General features: G+C 43.5%; 2 protein-coding genes across 11 annotated transcripts in view; one reads left to right on the top strand and one right to left on the bottom strand.

Annotated features, from left to right (window-relative positions):
• Nucleotides 1-12,699, bottom strand: part of LRRC34 (leucine rich repeat containing 34) — a 22,731-nt gene extending 10,032 nt beyond the window's left edge. Inside the window, exons 1-8 of one of the 6 annotated variants that reach the window (XM_058661138.1) lie at nt 11,716-11,794; nt 9,442-9,558; nt 8,154-8,274; nt 7,583-7,704; nt 7,418-7,482; nt 6,815-6,898; nt 4,282-4,410; nt 2,043-2,138 (exon numbers count right to left, since the gene is read on the bottom strand). In XM_058661138.1, the coding sequence (XP_058517121.1) occupies nt 2,043-2,138; nt 4,282-4,410; nt 6,815-6,898; nt 7,418-7,482; nt 7,583-7,704; nt 8,154-8,227 (570 nt within the window). In that variant the 5' untranslated portion in view covers nt 8,228-8,274; nt 9,442-9,558; nt 11,716-11,794. Of the gene's footprint in view, nt 1-2,042; nt 2,139-4,281; nt 4,411-6,814; nt 6,899-7,417; nt 7,483-7,582; nt 7,705-8,153; nt 8,275-9,441; nt 9,559-11,715; nt 11,815-12,291 lie in introns of those variants that run through there. The other 5 variants (XM_058661135.1, XM_058661139.1, XM_058661137.1 and 2 more) reach the window with 5 other exon arrangements.
• The window catches only part of LRRIQ4 (leucine rich repeats and IQ motif containing 4), a 20,618-nt gene continuing 12,192 nt past the window's right edge, over nt 12,204-20,629 (top strand). For 4 of the 5 annotated variants that reach the window (XM_058661134.1, XM_058661132.1, XM_058661130.1 and 1 more), the window contains exons 1-3: nt 12,204-12,265; nt 15,248-15,380; nt 16,482-17,535. In XM_058661134.1, the coding sequence (XP_058517117.1) occupies nt 16,513-17,535 (1,023 nt within the window). In that variant the 5' untranslated portion in view covers nt 12,204-12,265; nt 15,248-15,380; nt 16,482-16,512. The remainder of the gene's footprint in view (nt 12,266-15,247; nt 15,381-16,481; nt 17,536-20,629) is intronic. The other variant, XM_058661131.1, reaches the window with a different exon arrangement.

Below are 20,629 nucleotides of genomic sequence, written 5' to 3'. Positions count from 1 at the left end.
AGACAGGACTCAAACTGGCCCACATGATGCAAATGGTGGCTTAACCCATTGCACCAAAACACCAGCCCCCAAATTACTTTTTAAAACGCTACATAAAGATCAATCTTAAGATTATCCTGGAGCAGGCATTTGGTCTAGGGGCTAGGACACGTCCATCCAACAGTGGGGTCCCTGGGTGGGAAAACCTGCTCCAACTCAGGACTCCTGCTCCCGCAAGTGTAGACTGCAAGAGGCAGTGATGCTATCCAGGTGACTGGGTTCCTGCACACATCTAAGAGACTTGGCTGGCGTTCGCAGCTCTCGCTTCATAGCTCCTGGTTCACTCCCCCAGTGCTTCACGCAGACTTAAGCCAGAAGCCCAGAACACAAAAGACTTCTAATGACTAGAAAGCAAGAGTAAAGCCTATTTAGGAATTTGGGCCTGCAACACTGTAGACATCAGAGTCTTCTGCCTGTCTCAATGGTTCTCTCAGTTTGCCCTTCAAATAAATACAAATAACAACAACAATAATAATAATAATTAAAAGATTTTTAATCTAACTTGCACTTGACCTATCTTAACTCATCTTTATAAATGTAAATGCAATTACTAAATGACTAAGGGGTGGGCACTGTGGCACAAGGGGTTAAGATACTGGTTGGGGTGCCAGCATGCCACATGTAGTTCAAGTTCTTGTCTTGGCTCCTTACTGTCTGATACAGCTTCCTGCTAAAATGCTTGGAAGGATGGGCCTGGCACAGTAGCCTAGCAGCTAAAGTCCTTGCATCCCATGCACTAGGATTCCATATGGATGCCAGTGCATGCCCCAGTGGCCCAACTTCCCATCCAGCTCCCTGCTTGCGGCCTGGGAAAGCAGCCGAGGATGGCCCAATGCCTTGAGATCCTGCACCTGTGGGGGTGACCCGGAAGAAGCTCCTGGTTCCTGGCTTGGATCAGCTCAGTTCCGGCTGTTGCGGCTCACTTGGGGAGTGAATCAGCGGGTGGAAAGTCTTCCTCTCTGTCTCTCTTCTTCTTTGTATATCTGACTTCCCAATGAAAAAAATCTCCAAAAAACACTCATAAATCACTGGCGCCCTATCTTCAACACCCACCTAAGGCTCCTGATCCCAGTGTCCTGTTAATGCAGACCCTGGGAGGCAGCCAAGTAATTGAGCTTGCCACCCTGCTGCCAAGATGGGAGACTTGGATTGAGTTCTTGGCTTCAGGCTTCAACCCCAGTCAAAAGATGTTCCAAGAGTTTGGAGTGGCAACCGGCACATGGGAGCATTTCTCTCAATCTTTAATCAATCTTTCTCTCCCAACCCTCAGCCTCATCTCTCTGCTTCTCAAACCAGTTTAAAACAAAAGAAAAACTTAAATAAGGTTAATTCTCTCTTTTTAGAAAAAGGCCCAAGTTCATCTGAAGATTGAATTTTGAATGAACATTTGAACACTGGACTTGAATGTTGACTTTTGGACAGTATAGAATGCTTTGACATTTATCTTGCCTTTTAGGAGCAATAACTGTTTTTGAGCTGCTGTTCCCTGGCTATTGCCTGATGGGAGGGGAGGGCAGACCCAGAGGATATTAAGCAGGGAGAAGTCTTGGAAGCAAGGACTGTGTTTCGCCCAACTTTCTGTCTCCACCCAACAGTTTACTTAGAGATAAGACCAAGTCCAAATTTCTCCAAGATTTAGTAATGGTTCAGTTGAGTCACATCACCATAACGGTAAGACAGCTGCCACTAGGTTCTTTGAACTTGGCCTTTAAAACTGCAACCACTGAAGTATTTTGACTTTCACAGGTTTATTCTCTCAAAGAAAATATAACATGTGCATGAGCAGTTATAAGCAACATCTATCTGAAAGTGTATTTATCATCAATGTATCGAGGATTAACACAGTTTTCCTTTAAATAATTTATAAATAGTAATTTGTTAATTTGGATTGTTAAACAATCCAAGCAGCACAGTAAATCCATGTGCCTTGACATAGAGTGCAGTAGTATCTGTGTTGTTCTCATATGTTGGTTATATTACTTACTGTCACTTTGTATACTCACCTGTTCACCATACAGTATGGGTCGGTTCAGGTTCATTCCCTTGATTGCCTCATTTTGAGCTAATACGGTAGCAAATGCTATCACACTTTCCATACCCTAAAAACAGGTAAATCCATTAGGGACACTGACAGATTGAGAAATTAACCTCCTTGCATAAATAGTTCAAGGTCTGAAGTTCTGCTGCATCAAAAATTTGCTTTTATAAATGTTATGCATTTCTGGCTCTTGCAATTGTAGGTTGATGAAATTCAGAAATGAGTTGATATTCTTTTCTTTGTTCCCTAAAGACTATCTCCAACTTGCCTGGGGAGTTCCCTGATGTTTCACTCTTCCGTTTCCTGGGTGCATGTGTAGGGCTTGCTCCCAAGCCTCGAGGTTCTGTGTGATGCATGGAGACTGAGATCCTGTGGTGTGAGACATACACGTGGATCTCAGCTGGGGCTCAGAATACACATCCCTGTACAAGCATCCAGTGTTCTCCCACATACTCACGTGTGTTGGGTGGTAGGAACACAATTACCTGTCACACTTTGTCATAGGTTCCACTGGCTTCCCTCTCTAACTCAAATGGCCACAACAGCCAAGGCTGACACACTGAAGGCAGGAACTCCACCTGAGTCTCCACACGGGTGTAGGGGCCTGAGCACCTGGGCCATCTACCACTGCTTTTTAGATGCCTTAGCAGGGAATCTGGATGGGAAATGGAACAGTAGTGACTAAAACCAATACGCATATGGGATGCTGGCTTTGCAAGCAGTGGCTTAACTCACTGCATCACAACACCAATTCCACTTTCTCATTGTGAAAATCTGTTAGACTTCATATTTCATTATTCCTCCCCTCAGACTGCTGCCATATCGGAATGTACAAATATTAACTCTGTACCATTTTTATATTAATACTTTCCCACCAAATCAGCTCAGTCTCCTACTCTAAAATTCTGTCACTGCCATAAATAGAGGCATTAACAAACATGAATATCATAGTTACTTCACCACGCAGGCAGTGCTTAGTGTGAGCAGCCTCTCCAGCTTCTTTGCCTGCAATGTTCTGTAGTGAACTCTGCACATGCTGGCTTAGCCTCACCTTCCAGCACTCCAAACATATTGTCACCTCAGGTTTTCAATGACCATCCTATCAGGCAGAATTCTCTCTTCTCACTGTCAAAGTTCATCTCGATTTCATTTGTCTTGGTTTTCCTTTTTTAGGATTTATTTATTTGAAAGAGTTCTACAGAGGGACACACACACACAGTTTCATCTGCTGATTTACTCTTCAACTGCCCATAAATAGCCAGGGTTGGGTGAGGCAGAGGCTAAGAGTCAGGAACTCCACTGATTCTCACATGTGGGTACCAGAGCCCAAGCACTTAGGCGTATTGCTGCCTCCCAGGCACATTGGCAGACAGCTGGATCAAAAGCAGAACATCTGGGACTCAAGCCGACATTCCAACAGAGCATGCCAGAATTGCATGTTTCAGCTTAACACACTGCACCTTAGGTTGATTTTTTTAAAGATTTACTTATTTTTTTCTAAAGACTTATTTTATTTCATTGGAAATTCAGATATACAAAGAGGAGGAGAAACAGAGAGGAAGATCTTCCGTCTGATTATTCACTCCCCAAGTGGCCGCAATAGCCAGAGGTGAGCAGCCAGGAGCCAGGAGCCTCTTCTGGGTCTCCCACATGGGTACAGGGTCCCAGCACTTTGGGCCATCTTTCCCTGCTTTCCCAGGCCACAAGCAGAGAACTGGATATGAAATGGGATTGCCAGGATTAGAACTGGTGCCCATATGTGATCCAGGAGTATATAAGGAGAAGACTTTAGCCACTAGGCTACTGTGCCAGGCCCAGATTTACTTATTTTTATTGGAAAGGCAGATTTTTACAGAGAAGGAAAGACAGAGATAGAAAGAGCTTCCATCTGCAGATTCACACCCAAATAAGTATTATTTTTTCTTTTAGAAATTCCAATGTAAATTAAGATGTTCTAAGGATACAAGTTTTAGAATGTTTTTTTATTATATTGGGTAGTTTTCTATGGTATTTACTGTGACCTTATTAACACTCTATACTGCTAAGGGAGAGGAAAAATTACCTTTTTTCTGACATCTGACATTGGTGGCAAAATTATTCAGTAAGCCTATCATTTAGACAATCCCAGGAACAATACTGAATGTTGGGTTCCATGGTGGAATGACCCACAACCAGGGTGGTTTTCTCATAACCTATTCACTCACCAGATCACAGTCACCCAGATCTAATTTCTCTAAAGAAGAATTCATTTGCAACATGGTGGCAAAAAACATTCCACCTTTATTTTCAATCTTGTTTCCAGTCATACGTAGGTATTTCAGAGTTGTATTCCTCTGGAAAGGAAAAAAATGAAAACTCAGTTAAGTTTTAATATATATAATCCTCTAAATTACATGTGAGGAAATGATTCTCCTGTTTGTAGACCCATCAGTTTCTTATGGAGACATAATATGTTTCCTAAAGTTAACATTCGATTTCCCATAACAGATCATAATTGAGTTTAGCAGAAAGAAAGTCCAAGAAATAGGTGCCTAAACAATATTTTTCTTCTAATGCAGTATCTATACATTTATCCTCTAAGAAAATTATACTTTTGGGCCCGGCATGGTAGCCTAGTGGCAAAGTCGTTGCCTTGCATGCACCAGGATCCCATATGGGCGCTGGTTCATATTCTGGCTGCTCCACTTCCTATCCAGCTCCCTGCCTGTGGCCTGGGAAAGCAACTGAAGATGACCCAACACCTTGGGACTCTGGTGTACCTGCATGGGAGAACAAGAAGAAGCTCCTGGCTTCAGATCAGCTCAGCTCCAGCTGTTGTAGCCACTTGGGCAGTGAACCAACAGACAGAGGATCTTCCTCTCTGTTTCTCCTTCTCTCTGTAAATCTTATTTTCCAATACAAATAAATAAACAAATGAATCTTTTAAAAAAAGAAAATTATACCTTTTTTGTGTAGGTGAAATTTATGTAAGATAAAATTAATGCTAAAAGCATGCAGTCTACAGGTGTCTGATGTATGAATGCTGTGCAGCCGTCATTTGCAGCTAGTTCCACAATACCTTATTTTTCCAAAGGTGACTCCATACACATGAAGTGGTCACTTCTCCTTTCCCCACATAATGTTTAAAGTAATTCAGTTTCCCTGACAGCTGCAAAAGTTAATTCCATCTCTGAATCTCCTTTTTTAAAATGAATTGTTTCACAAAGAAAATTTTAGATACTGCCTTTTTCTAAGGAATAAATAGGACATCCATAATAGTGCATCTAATTACAATTAAAATACATTCATTTCCCCATAAGATCAGAAAGAAGATATACCTTTCACTCCTCTTATTTAACATTGCACTGGAGGGTCTAGCCAAGGCAGTTAGGCAAGGAAGTAAGCAATTATCCAAACCAGGAAACAAGTAAAATTCTGTCTGTGTGTGGCATGATCTTGTATTTTATACAAAGTCCCAAGAAATCCACAAAAATCCCCTATGTTAAAACTAACAAATGAAAACAACAAAACACAAGATCATACATCTGGGAGAATTGTAAAAAGGTGTAGTCTTTTCTTGTAGTCTTTTTTTTTAAGAAAAGAATTAAAATGATTTAAATAAAATCAACAAGTTTACATTTGTACATCTCGTGTATCTGGGACCCAATCAGGGAAGATGGAAGAAGTTGCGGGGACAAAGGTTTCATGGGAGGGCCATCAGAGAGCAAAGGCCACCCTCACTGTTCACCGGGCATTCAGGTTGGAGGTGCAGTGCTCAGTCCCTTCTTGCCACTCCTGGACACCCAGTTCACCACGCACACGACAGCTTTGCAACTCTAGCCCAAGGTGCCACAGCCTAGGTGGCACTGCTGCGTGAATGCGTGACAGGCAACAGCAGATAAACACTTCATCGAACTGAGAGTATGGCCCATGGGATATTGACGTCAACTGAACAGCGCTCATGCTGTTTTTGCACTAGAATGATTGCAGTAAACCCACTGCGGGTGGGGGAGTCGGAGTGAAACAACGTCAGGAAACAACTTCTCAAAATGGAAAACAGAGTTATAGTATGATGCAGCAATTTCATTCTTAGGTATTCAACCTCTATAATTGAAGGCATGGGGCCACACACAACTGTGGAAATATTGAATTATAAGGATAGTCAAAAAGTAAAAAACCATGTGTGTGTTCACTGATGGTTGAATATACTGCCATCTACCCATAAAATGCAACATTACTTGGCAATAAAAAGGAATGCAGTATAGGCATTGTTACAACATGGATAATCCTTGGTACATTAAATCAATCACGAAGTCACATATTGTGTGCTTCTACTTATAAACAAGCAAATCTATTTATAGAAAGTAGATTAATTGCTGCTGGATGCTCGGGAGCAGAGGGAGGGAAGAGCAGAGAGTGTTTGATAATGGGTGGAGGGCTTCTTTCTGGAGTGGTGAAAATATCCTAAAACCACTGATGATGGTCATGATGCTCCTGTGAATATAACTTTAAAAAATCTAATGCAGTAAAGATTTTACCAAGAGAAATTATTTTTATGTTATATCTCAATAAAACTGCTTATTTTTAAAAATGAGTTTCCAAAAGTGTTCATCTAATGTTCAAGTTCAGTAAACTGAAGTAAAAATTTGGTAAAAAATAAATTCCTATCATGTTAAAATAAGTTCACATTAACACTTTGTTATCAAGCTATCAAAACGAAAATTCCTTAGAATTAGCTAGAAGTAGATAAATGCTTACACGCAGTACATTTGCAATCACTTCTGCACCATCAGGCCCAATATCATTAAACATAAGGTTTAAGTAAACAAGATACAACTGTTTCTGTAAAAGAGAGAAAATAAACTGTTATACATGCTTTATTGGCAATCAATTTTAATTCGCACATATATACTCTCTCACAAACACATGTATACACACCGTTTATTTTAGTAAAAATGTAACTCCAAAGGATCTACCCCAAAAAACTAAAATTCCAGAAAAGCAACTACCACTAAGAAAAAAATCACTATTCTCATTTAAAGGAAATATAATTGCAAAATAAATGACAGAAAAGGCTACATTGTGACCAGCTGTTGGAAGTGTGGTTGTGCTTTGTGTGTTAACTCATAGAGCCTAGGTGTATAGGAGAACTCAGGAATGCTGGGTCCCAGCCCCAATAAGACACATGTTTCTGGGATATTTTAACTGTTATACATAAAGCAGGGGAAAAAAAACCTTTAAATACTATAGCTGAGTCAGAACCGTTTGACATGTTGCAAAACTTGCGTTCTTGCATATGTCATTAGACCAGGCAGGTTTCACCGCCAAGTGAACTAAGGACAGTTTGTAGTGACATAATACCTGAAGCAGCTTTGCAGTGTAGTAGGCACCAACATCACTTAGGAAATTATATCTAACATCCAAACCTAAAGGATACAGAAGAATAGACGCTGATACTCTTGGTAGAGAATACTTTCAGAATCAGGAAATGCAAAGCAGTGGGTGCTGATTCTTAAGAAAACATACCAGAAATGTATGGATGATTTCTTAAAATCTTGGACAGAATCCAAAAATCTTCACCTGTTACTCTTTCTACTGGTATTAAACGATTGTTACCAGCAAAGTTTACTGTGATTCCTTTTTCCAATCTGTTAATATTTTAAAAATTATTAAAGAAATTCAGTAAAGAAATAAAAGTTATCATATGTAAATAGTAACACTGTATCTATTGGAACGAGTATATGGTACGTTTACACAGATAAAGGTTTTGAACATTGTACAGACAAAAAATACAACGAATCTTCATGTTATAGATAATAACACTGACCATGTCAACGATTTATCTAAATTCACACAGGTTACAGGCGCTCTATCTGGAGCTCAGGCTTCGGGACTTGTGCTGGTGTTCTTCTCCGTGCCCTATACCAACTCTAAGACTTGTCAATAGTGCTGTGCACCTACATGTTTATCAGTATCAAGAGACATGGCCATCTTTTGAAGCATTTTCCACCAGCTATACAATCACTGAGTAGGCCAGGGATTGCACAGGGGAATACAGTGACTACTACAGAGGCAATAAAGTGTTGCTGTTTCTCACCCCTTTTTAATTTCTTCATCCACTTCTTGGAGTATTTGTAATACAAAACTGTTAACTTTCTGGTGTTTCTCCATACACAGGTTATAATAATCTTTGTGGAGTTTGGCAAGAGAATCTAGAACTTTTGAAAAATAAACACATCTATCATTACATATAGATTATTCCAGAAGGTTTAAAAAACAAAGGGACTGACATTGGCAGAGCAAGCTAAGCCTTCACCTAGGGCACTAGCATCCCACACAGGTGCTGGTTTGAATCCTGATGTCTTTACTTCCAACCTGGCTTCCTACTAATGGCCTACTAATTGTTGATAGCTCAAGTCCTTGGGCCCCCTGCACCCACAGGGACTCCCGGCTCCAGAAAGACCCAGCTCTGGCCGTTGTGGCCATTTGGAGGGTGAGTCAGCATATAAAAGATAATGTGTGTGTGTGTGTGTGTGTGTGTGTGTATGTGTTTCTACATCCTCCCTCTGTGACTCTGCCTTTCAAATAAAAATAAATCAGGGACTGATGCAATGACTCAGTTGCTAAATCCTCACCTTATACACACTGGGAATTCCATATGGTCACCAGTTCATGTCTTAGCTGCCCCTTTTCCCACCCATTTCCCTGCTGATGGCCTGGGAAAGCAGTAGAGAATGGTCCAAGACCTTGGGACCCTCTACCCGCTTGGGAAACCTGGAAAAAGCTCCTGCCTCCCAGCTTCAGGTTAGCTCAGCTCCAGCCATTGTGGCTACTTGGGAGTGAACCGACAAACAGAAGATCTTTCTATTTGTCTCTTCTCTCTGTCAATCTACCTTTCCAACAAAAATAAACAAATCTGTTAAAAATACTTTCATAAAAGCTTTTTTTTCAAATATGAGTATATGTAGGTTATTAGGATGGAGACAGAATTTAAGAAAAAAAACAGAAAAAAAAAGACAATTTTAGAAGGAGAGAAATAAACATAATGGGAAAGAATAATGGGAAAGAGAATACATTTTGTAGAACAAGGGTCACTGAGGGTGGCTTGGGTCAGCAGCTTAACTTGGCTGTGATGTGAAGAACTAAACTCCACTATGTAGCAAGTAGTGAGAAAAATGATGTTCAGAAACATTAAACATTTAGTTTGAAATCACGCAACTAATACGAGCAGAGTACAGACTGACTCCACAGTACTTCCACTCTGCTTAGTGGGTTAGAGTAACTCAAGTTCCTTTACAACAGCTTCAAATAAAGACAATTTTACCTGATAGTCTAACTTAAAAGGAATCTGAAAAATCCCCTAGTCTCATAAACCTCCTAGACACCTTACAGAACACCCCAGCTTGGCAAAACCTTTGGATGTGGCTGCTGCTTCGTTCTAAGTTGAGGCTTGGTTCACAGCAGCTCTTCCCTTTCCTGGGAGCTTCCATTTTCACTTCTTACTAAAGGAAACAAAACAAAGTCTCTCTCTTTTTTTTAATCTATTCTATGTACTTTTTCTTAATGGTCTTCAAACAAAATCCATCTTTGGCCAGGTCCAGGTCTTTTGCTGCTCTTCTTAGATGCACAGGTAAGACATTGTTTTTTGTCTTTCTGCCTTTTCCTGTATGTCTCTTTGAAAACCCATGTGATGGACCCGACATGATAGCACAGTCATTAAAGTACTCGCCTTGCACGCACCGGGGATCCCATATGGCTAATCCCAGCAGCCCCACTTCCATCTAGCTCCCTGCTTGTGACCTGGGACAGCAGTAGAGGACAGCCCAAAGCCTTGGGACCCTGCACTCGCGTGGGAGACCCGGAAGAGCTCCTGGCCTCTGGCTTCGGATTGGCTCAGTTCCAGCTGTTACGCTCACTTGGGGAGTGAACCATCGGACGGAAGATCTCTCTCTCCTCCTCTCTGTGTATCTGCCTTTCCAATAAAAATAAATAGATCTTAAAAAAAAAAAAGAAGGAAAAAGGAAACCCATGTGCTGAGCTCTCACTGCCTAACTAATCTGGTGTGCTTTAGTTTCTGATTTTGGAAGAAGTTGGCCTCTCCTCTAAGTACCTGCAGTCTTAGAAATGTTTTTTGTTAAGTAGATTTCTGTACTATATGAACTGAAGAGTTTGCTCAACAGAAATGCAGGTCAAGATTTGGGAGAAGGAACATCATTGTCTGAAATGAAAGGAAATGAGCTTTTCCTCTGCATACATGTCACATACACTTACTCCAATTTGGACATTTCCATACCAAAAAGAAAACGGGCTCATCCGCTCTTCCCTGTCAGACAAGGAAGGAAGAGGAAGGGAGGGAGGGATGGAGGAAGGGAGGGAGAAGGGGAGAGAGAGGAGGAAAGAAAAGAAAAGGAAGGAGAGAAGAAAGAAAAATTGTTAAGTTTCTGCTGTATTACTCTGCTGCCTTCCTTACAATTTAAAATTTGCTTTTTATTTTATGTCAGAATTTTATGAAGCCAGTAATTTATTTCCCATATTACATTTATATTGGAAAAATCAATAAATCATTCTTCAAAGTATAAAGCAAAAAGAGAATACCCCAACTAGGCAGGAAGTGTCAAGAATCTAAGCCACTTTGTGTTTTCCAGTCACACCTCTGGCAGCATGTTTGCACATCTCTAGGAAAGGGGCTCCCTTTGGACAAGTTTCCCTCAAAGTATTCTCTTATGCGTGGGAACACCCAATTCCTGGAAACCCAAGGGGGTCAGACTTGATGGTTCCATCCAGGAACCGGCACTGTGTAACGGTAACATAAAGGGCGGACGTGGCAATGTCCGTCTACCAGGTGCTCTGAGGGTTATGTAAAGGGTTATGTAAGGGCACCATTTTGTTTTTACAAAATCACACTCTTTACTTAACTTTGGAATACATCATTATGTTTATTTGAAAGGCATCCCAAGAGAAACAGATCTTCCTTTAGGGGGCAGACTCCCCAGATGCCGAGAAAAGCTGTAATTGACTCAAACCGAAGCCAGGAATTCAATCAGAATCTTCAACAGTGGTAGCAGGGGCTCAACTACTTGAGCCACCACGTTCTGCCCTCCAGGGTACGCATTAAAAAGAGCCTGGAGTTGAAGTCAGGTGCGTCAAGGTGGGGTGGGGCACCCCAAGTGGCGTCTAAATCATTGTGCCAAAGCCTGCCCTGCTCCACACACAAACACACATACTTCAAGCATTAACACGGAGATGGGGGAGATGGGGAAGCTGGGCACGGGGTGTGGTCGGGGGAGCAGCTGTTGGGGCTGACTTAACTATTCCACAGGCGCAGAGATACTTCAAACAGAAAGGTAAAGGGGCAACAGCAGGCGAGATTCAAGGCTCTCTTGCCCACCTGAGGCCTGCTCTCCAGCACTTCCACGCAGAGGCCAAGAAGCTGCCCCCTACACACACCAACACACACCACGAGCACCACTACCGCCTCACACACCAACCCCTTCCTCGACAGAAACACCTTCACGGGATCACCGAGGGCAGCCGGCTCCCGGCGCTTGGGGTTTCCTTAGAGTCCCTGCCTCAGCTGGGGCTCCCCATGACTGCACCGCTCCCGCCCGCAGCCAGCTCCGGGGACTCGGCCCGGTGCCAACGGACACCCTACTTCTTACTTCGTTCTTGTGACAGGGTCCAAGCTGGAAACGAGAACGGGGTGCGGGCGTGCCTGGAGGACTTGGCTGCCAGGCCGGGGGCGACACCCTCCATCCTGCTCTCAGCCCGCCTGCCAGGGAGGCCGTGTTGGCCGCGGCGTTGCCATGGCGACCGCGCGCCCCGCCCCCGCGGCCTCGCTGGAGGAGATGGGGGCGGAGCGACGGCAGGTGCCGCCCGCGGCCTCTGGGGTCCCGCTTCTCGGTCGTCCTGCGCTGGGCTAATGGCACACTGCGAGGGCTCCCTGGCTTCTCAGCCGGGAGGAGTTAGTTCCTAAGCTCGGAGGCCTGGGCAGTTAGGCGCGGATGCCAGTTCCTCTCTCCAAATGTACACCTACTTGACGGGACCCAAACCCCAAACGTTGGCGCCCGCACTGTTGAGGGCCTGGGGCTGTGGGATCACAAAGGGCTTGTGGAGGGCGGGGCCGTGGGGCAGGGCTGCTCCCCGCAGGGCCGGCACTGGTCCGCGGAGACGTGCCTGAGCGCGGGACTGCGGCGTGCGCTGGGGAGGCAGGTACTCGCGAGGACCCGGATCGGTACCGATAGTGGGGAGGCGGGCAAGGCCGGATCCACGGGGAGTCCCGGCGTCCTCTGAGGAGCAGTTACGGGGCGGGGCTGTGGGAGTCGAGGCGTCCACCACCAGAGCAGGAGAATGGCTCGCAAAAGTCCTTTTTGCAGCTGTTGTTTTTCAACCGCCTTTGACTCCGAAGAATTCTTGTGCCAAAATGGCATGGGAGGGCTGGCGTATTCTGCCGTCTTTCGTTATTGCTCCATGATTCCCCGGTCCCAGGCCCATCAAGGCTGCTGTTGGCTTGTCTGTAATCCACTGGTTGTTAACGGGAAAGAGCTCGTGAGTGAAGTTCAAAGCCAAACGTTGACATTATGTTCATGGCAAATTATTATGCTTTCCAGAGTCGCACACCATAGTAACCCATAGGCCCTAGCATACCCTCCAGCTTAGGTAAAATCAAACTTGGAAATTTGGAAAGTGTGAAGGTTCTTAAACGGTTTTCTCAGGTGTTAAAATCAGAAAACAAAGAGTAACTAAATGATCTACATTGTGGTTTCTTGAAATGAAGATGTATTATTCATTTTAAATTATTTGAGGGGGCCGGCGGCGTGGCCCAGCGGCTGAAGTCCTCACCTTGAACGCCCCGGGATCCCATATGGGCGCCGGTTCTAATACCACCAGCTCCACTTCCCATCCAGCTCCCTGCTTGTGGCCTGGGAAGCAGTCAAGGACGGTCCAAAGCTTTGGGACTCTGCACCCGTGTGGGAGACCCGGAAGAGGTTCCAGGTTCCTGGCTTCGGATTGGCGCGCATTGCCCCGTTGCGGCTCACTTGGGGAGTGAATCATCAAAAGGAAGATCTTCCTCTCTGTCTCTCCTCCTCTCTGTATATCTGACTTTGTAATAAAATAAATAAATCTTTAAAAAAATTATTTGAAAGGCAGAGTGAGAGATTCCCTCCATAATTGTTGGGAACTCCATCTTGCTGGGTGAGTGTGACCCAACTACAGGAGTCATCGCCTGCTGACTCCCAAGGTACACATTAGCAGGCAACTAGAATCAGGGGCAGAGCCGAGACTAAAACTGGGCATCTAATATGAGCTACAAGTATCTTAACTAGCTTGCCAAACCTATGGTTCACATTATGCTATTTAAAACTGCCCCCACCATTATGTCAGACAATAAATAAATAAATAAATAAATAAATAAATAAATAAATAAATATCTGATAATGTCCAGGCAGGCAGTAATATCTAGGAAAACATAGACAATATCAATCTTGGGATTGTCACGTAGCTTAATGGGTTAAGTCGCTGCCTTTAGTGCCTGCATGCCATGTGGGCATCAGCTGGGTGCTCAGCCTTTCCACTTCCTATAAAGCTCCTTGTGAATGCACCTGGGAAAGCACAGGAGGACAGTCCAGTTGCTTGGGTCCCTGCACCCTTATGGGAGACCTGGAAAAGGCTCTTGCCTCCTGTTGCAACCTGGCCCAGCCCCTGCCATTGCCACCATATGGAGAGTGAAGTAGGAGACGGGAAACTTCCCTTTCTCTCTCACTGCCTTTTAGTCTGTTTAACCTGTATTAAACAAATCTTTAAATCCTAACTTTGCAATCTTTGTTAAATCCAAAAATTGATCAACAGATTGATCTGTGAATCTCAGAGAGTTGTCATCTTCATTCCAGACACATCTGGGTTATTGACAAAGATGAGATAATGCAGGAACATACAGAATTAGATATTCTAGCAGGTCTTATCATGGACCAATGTAATCAAGATTGAACCCTTTCTTTCATGTCATCTGTAATCAAAGTGACTGGTCCACATGAGTTTCCCCAGGGGGGTTTTAGTAAATGCCATAAAACAAAGTCAAACGTGAAACCTCAAACTCTAGGAGAATGATTTTAGTAAAAGTCTTATGAACACATGATATGGAAAATCTAGGCAAAAGCATATCAAAGTCTCTGTTGCTATCCCTCTTCCTACTGTTTGGAGACGAGTCCTTTTGCCTGGTCAATGACTGTATTTGTAAGAAAGACATAACAATGGTCCTCCTCCATGGGAATATTGTGAGGAGATAACAGTTTAAGGAAACTCTGGAGCACATAATGAAAGTTCCATGTGTTCTATATTTTCTTCTGTATTGTCTCCTTCTCAGGCAAGATACTATGTATGAATAATCTGAGAGATTGGAGCATTTCCAGATATTTTATTTAGGAAATCCTGGGGCCAGCACTGTGGCGTGGGGGCCGAAGTCTCCACCTGCCAGGTTAGCATCCCGTATCGGCACTGATCTGTGTTCTAGCTGCTCCATTTTTAATCCAGCTACCTGCTAATGTGCCTGGGAGGATAGCCCACTGCTTGGATTCCAACACCCACACAGGAGACATGGAAGACCCCGGAGACCTCCTAGCTCCTGCTTTTGGATCAGCTCAACTAAATTGTTGTGACCATTTTGGGGAGTCACCCTGCAACTCTGCCTTCCAAACAAAAATAAGTAAATCTAAAAGTGAGAGAGAGAGAGAAACCAAAAATTTTGACCTAGTGGGCTGAACTAGATTAAACTAATTTAATCCTCCTGAAGACTGAATAACAACAACAACAACAAAATGTTGAAGGCAGTTCAAAGCAGAATTGAATCAATAGGTAACCTTTCTTTTCTTCACATAGCAAAAGGCAGCAGTGTTCCAGAGCTCTATTTGGGGCTAGTGATAAAGCAACAAGGATCCGCACCACATACAGATATGGAACAAGGATGTTAGGGGTGAGGCTGGAAAACACCCCCTTGGTCTGGGCACTAGTACTCCAGCAAGAAGGTGCCCATCTTAGGAAGAGCAAAGATGGGAGAGTCATGCCGGCTACCATCATGCCTGGATTCCTCCAGCTTGCCCCTTAGGCTCTGGAGGGGTCTGTGTGTAGGTATTAAAGATGTGGTCTTTTGTAACACACAGTTACCATCTTCACATTTGTAAGTCTTCTGCTTTTTAGTCATGAGCCAGTCTGGGAACTTCTACTAAAAAGAAAAAAGCATATATGCTGAAATTTTGATTTGGATTGCTTTGAAACTGCAAATTCACATTGGAGAAAAATGGACATTTAACATAACTGAGTATGCTAATCTGTGGGTACTTTGCTTTCTTTCTGGATTTCAGTGCTACTGAATTACAATTCTCTGCCATTTCACTTTGTCCTGTTTAGGGACTTAGGTTCATCCTGACATCCGGGCTTACAATCCAGGCTCCTGTGGCTATGGAACCTACCTTTGGTTTCTAACCCAGTCTATAACATTCTCTAAGACCACTTATCTAAAACTTGGTGGAGAGAACTGACACTGTATTTGAGGCTGTTCTTGACCTTGACCCATTATGTCAACCCACACAGACAGCTTTGGCTGGCTTCTAGTTCTGGTACTCCCTCAGGCCTTTGTAGCTTCTTCACGTTCTATCCCCAAACTTGAAAGCATGCAAGGGCTATCCACTGGTCTCTGCTTAAGGCTGGTCCATCTGCAGTGTGCAGTTCTTTTAGCCTGCTTTGAACTTGTAATCTCTGGTAACTTAAAAAAAAAAAAAAAGGTTTTTAAATATGGAAGATTTATATATATATATATTCAGTTTTCTAAGAGTAATCACATGTTAGAGCCAGCATTGTGGCACAGCGGGTTAAGCTGCCCCTTATAATTCTAGCAATCATTGATGAACATCTGTTTAAGTGCTATCTATTCTGCTTTCAATCCAGCTCCCTGCTCATGATCCTGGAAAAGCAGTGGAAGATGGTCCAAGTCCTTGGGCTTCTGCGCCCATCTGGGAGACCCAGATGGAGTTCTAGGCCCCTGGCTTTGGCCTGACTCAGCTCCAGCTGTTGTGGCCATTTGGGGAATGAACTAATGGATGGAATATCTCTTTTTCTCTCTGTATGTCTCTCTGCTACCTGCCTTTCAAATAAACAAATACATCTTTTTATTTTATAAAAAGGGGAATAATAACCTTTGCAACCTTTCATGCCTTAGTTGGGAGCAAAATAAAATAGGAACACATACATATTGTGTGAAAGAGGAACCTGCATTTTAACTCTTTTCACATGAAGCAAAAACCTGTATTTCATGTGGCTTTATACTTTCAAGTGCCAAGTTGAATCAACTATGTTATAATTTTATGTTTCTTAGGGTTAGAAAGAATAGTATCAGGCAAATTCTGATTTCTTCCCGTTTTTTACAATATTACAGCTTTTGAGTCTGCACAGTGTCCCTCAACATAATGTCCAAGCACATTCTAAAATCAGAAGAACATTCATCTAAACTTCCTCAGAGACATGACCTGCAGCAGGCCAATGACAGGACATTTTTCATAGATGCAGCTAATCGGAACTTGATTGCCATCCCACCAGAGATACTAGCTCTGAAAGACTTGGAAGAAGTCCATTTGGAAAATAACCTGATTGAAGAAATCCCCAAGAATATCCAGCGTTTAAAGAATATCAAGATCCTCTACCTAAACAAGAACAACCTGGAGTGCCTGTGCCCAGAGCTGGGAAACCTGGGCACCCTGGAGGGCCTTGATCTAAGCCACAACCCCCTCCTGGCCTCCTCCCTCCCAGTCATCAGCTACCTGCAGAAGCTGCGTGAGCTCCGACTCTACCACATCAACCTGAGAGAGCTTCCCGCTGTCATCTGTAAGAGACTGCACCATCTGGAGCTGCTTGGACTGACTGGAAACCACCTGGAGTCTCTACCCAAGGAAATAGTGAATCACACCAAACTGAGGGAGATCTACCTGAAGCAAAACCAGTTTCAGGTTTTCCCGCAGGAACTCTGTGTTCTGTACAACCTGGAGATCATTGACCTGGATGAGAATAAACTCAGCGCCATCCCAGAAGAAATCGGGAACCTGACAAGACTGTGCAAGTTCTATGTGGCTTATAACAACCTACCCGTTGTGCCAGACTCACTGGGCCAGTGTGGAAAGATGTCAGTGCTGGATGTTTCCCACAACCTCCTCCAGTCCATCCCACACACTCTTGGGCAGCTCACAGAGATGACAGAAATTGGGTTGAGTGGAAACTACCTGGAGAAGGTGCCGCGTCTCATCTGTAAGTGGACCTCGCTTCACCTGCTCTACCTGCAGGACACTGGCCTGCGGAGCTTGAGGAACTCCTTCAAGCGCCTGGTCAACCTACACTTCCTGGATCTCAGCCAGAACCATCTAGAACACTTTCCACCACAGATCTGTATGCTGAAGAACCTGGAAATCCTAGCACTGGATGACAATAAAATAGGACAGGTAGTGAACCCCTGGCTCTTATCCCGCATCTTCCTGCCTGAGGTTGTTGTGACTGTCTAAAACACACTGACTTAATGGCGGAAGTCCAGGATTATCAAAGGTATCCAACAAGGTGGCACTTGCTGCGTTCTTTTCTTCTAAGCAGCAATAGTCGTTGGTAGACAGGAGTTAATGTTTGTTTAGAACATGGTTGCTGCAGTCCCTAAGAGTATCTTATGCTATCCTCACAGTGACTTTTTGTCCTCAATGATATATAAAGAAAATGAGGGCCAAAGTCTAACTAACTGCCCAAGGCAATGCCTGGTAGAGATAGAACCAGAGCTGCTGGGCTCAAGGGTCCATATTCTTAAGTGATCACTTGCTGCCAGAGTTTCTCCTAACAGCAGATTTTTCTGGCGCACCTAGGACCCAGTGTTCCATTCCAGGGAAACTGAAAAAACAGATTTTTTTTTTTTCCAGAGAAACTCTCCCACATGTATGTGAAGTCGCATATTTAAAAATGGCCATTGTTGATAATCATTTAGTTTGGGAAGCAATCAGCAGAGAAGCAGACAAATGAACAGTGGTGTACTCACCCAATATATAGTAACTTAAGTAATATGGGCCTGTGTGGAAAGACCTCAAAGCTGTGATGTTTGTTCAAAAGAAAAGCACAAAATTGCAGAACCTTATTATACCATTTATGCATTTTTAACTCACGCAAAACAACACTTGTAAATATACACATATACACACACCACCTATTTTATGCATATTTATATAGGTAATAAAGATTTCAAAACATGGATTGGAAGAAAATTTGCTACATTCCTGAGGCCTGGCTGCCTCTGGGGAGAGGATATAAGGAAGGCAATGAAACAGAAAAGCAATCATAGGAAAATTCAGTTTTAACTATTGTATTTTAGTTTGTTTTTTAAAAGACTTGCGTGGTGGGCACCCATGTGCTTATGTTAGTATTTTAGAGTTACAAAGCAAGGCTGAGGTAGGCATCTGTCACAGTGGTTAAGTCCCCTCCTCTCTCAATTCTAGCTTCCTGTTGATGTTTACCCTGGGAGGCAGCAAGTAAAGGCTGAAGTAATTGAGTCCTTGCCACCTACACGGTGACTGAGGTGGACTTCCAGGCTCGTGGTTTTGACCTGGCCTACCCCCTGGGTGTCGCCAGTATTTGAGGAGTGAATAAATGGATAGAATTTCAATCTCTCTCTCTCAAATAAAATAAGCAAATGATAATAATAGTTTATTTTTAAAAGAGTTGCTGTTGGAAGCAAACGACAACTATAGAGAAAGAAAAGGGATGAGTTGGAAATGAACAACTTTAACCAATGGTAGGTCTGCTTTTCTTGACCTGGGAACTCTCTGTGTTAGCATATATTATATAAATGCTAGACACTGAAGTCTTTTAAACCTTCTGTTTGATTTTCTAGAATTATTTTTTTCCCTACTTGTTATTGGGCTTTACAACTGCCTGACAGAAAGTCAAGGTGTTGCTGGTAAATGGAAAAGGGAGACAAAGAATCTAGGCCAAAATCTACTGGCATTGAACCACCTTGGGGCATTTCAAGGTTGTGTGAGCACCCGTCCCCACAATATTCCACCACAGATGTGAGAAAGTCCTTTCAGAGGACAAAGTCTTTCATTCCATAGTATGTTCAAGAAGGATAACACATAATTAATTCCGGTTGAGTCCTGAGTAATACCTAATCCTTTCCAGAGATACATTGTAAGAGATCAGAGGAGTGAATTACATTCAAAGTGCTGAACAAAGGCAAGCTTCATCCAATACTGATTTACACAAGTCCAACTACACTGAAATGAACCTCAGCACCCTAGCGTTGTATTCTTCGGTCATGCTATGACATTTGTGAGGGCTTTTGTCCTCTCCTTTCAATTCACTCTCACATTGTGCTGTGCCCTCTCCAGGTGTGTTTCTCCTCACTGGTGTTTAAGCCAGTGCTGTATCTCTACCACTGCAAACTCGACTGATGGATTTCTGACATATGAAACCTAGTCAGTAGCCTCTTATTGCCTAGATGGGTGCAAAAAAGAATTACTGGCTTTCAACATACTCTTACATAGATTTTTAAAAAATTTATTTATTTTTATTTTGATGATCTTTACATACTTAACGAGGGTACAAATGGTCAAGGACTTGAGGAAAGTGGGTAAGACCATTGTTTCCACATTCTCTTTTTTCCTTCCTGTATCTGAGGGAAAGGGGGAGATCAAAGAGGAAACCAACCCAGCCTCCCAACCATCTCAGAGACCCCAATGTGGGGCATGCGCCAAGGGCACTGTTCAAATGGGGTTGATAATTCAACAGTTCTGTATTGTTGCCTGCCTCACCACTCCAGGCACAAAAATCTCTCCAGAATCCATTAGTTGGCATAAACCTCATAACAGTCTCCATTTGCCCGGGTATTCACTGCCAACACTTGGCTGGGGTAGTTGATCAATTTATTCTGCCCTCCATCTTCTGTTGTTGTACCAGGTGCCCCCTGCAGGTTCCAGTGTACTGCCATGTCCTCCATGTGCACCTGACTGTGCTGTTCACTGTTTCGTCTAAGACACTCAGGAACCCAGCTCTACACAACACTCTAATAATCAGACCATGGAAACTGCAATTCTCTCCATGGTTGGGGTTCTGAGTCCAGTGGTTCAGTTGGGGGAACCCCAAAAAAGCCTCATCTGAGGTGATCCCAGAACTGATTCCTGTGTGTGCTTGCCAATACAGGGTCTGGGAGTCTGTAACTCCAGTCAGCTGATGCGTGATGCACACACTGGTGGTTGCAATTGCTGGGTCAGTTGTGTCTCCAGCCCTGTCTTCTACACAAACCAATGGGTGCTGCAGCCCTGCCTGGTCCTACCCAGCCCACACTTGGCCCCACGCAAACCAGTGGAAACTGAAGCCTAATTGGAGTGATTCACAATAACCGTGGTTCCCATGCTTGCCAGTATCTACAGCAGACTGGTCCAGGCTGTCCCACATCCCATTCAGCTCTCATACATGTCAATGGACATTGAAGCCTAGTTCAGCCCAACCAGTCCCACTACCCAGCCCACACACATGCCAGCAGGGACTACTGGTTCTCATGTT

This window comes from Ochotona princeps, chromosome 3 (assembly GCF_030435755.1).
Source record: "Ochotona princeps isolate mOchPri1 chromosome 3, mOchPri1.hap1, whole genome shotgun sequence".
Taxonomy (NCBI): Eukaryota; Metazoa; Chordata; class Mammalia; order Lagomorpha; family Ochotonidae; genus Ochotona; species Ochotona princeps.
Note: the sequence above shows the minus strand (reverse complement) of the source record. Positions and strands in the feature narration are given on the sequence as shown.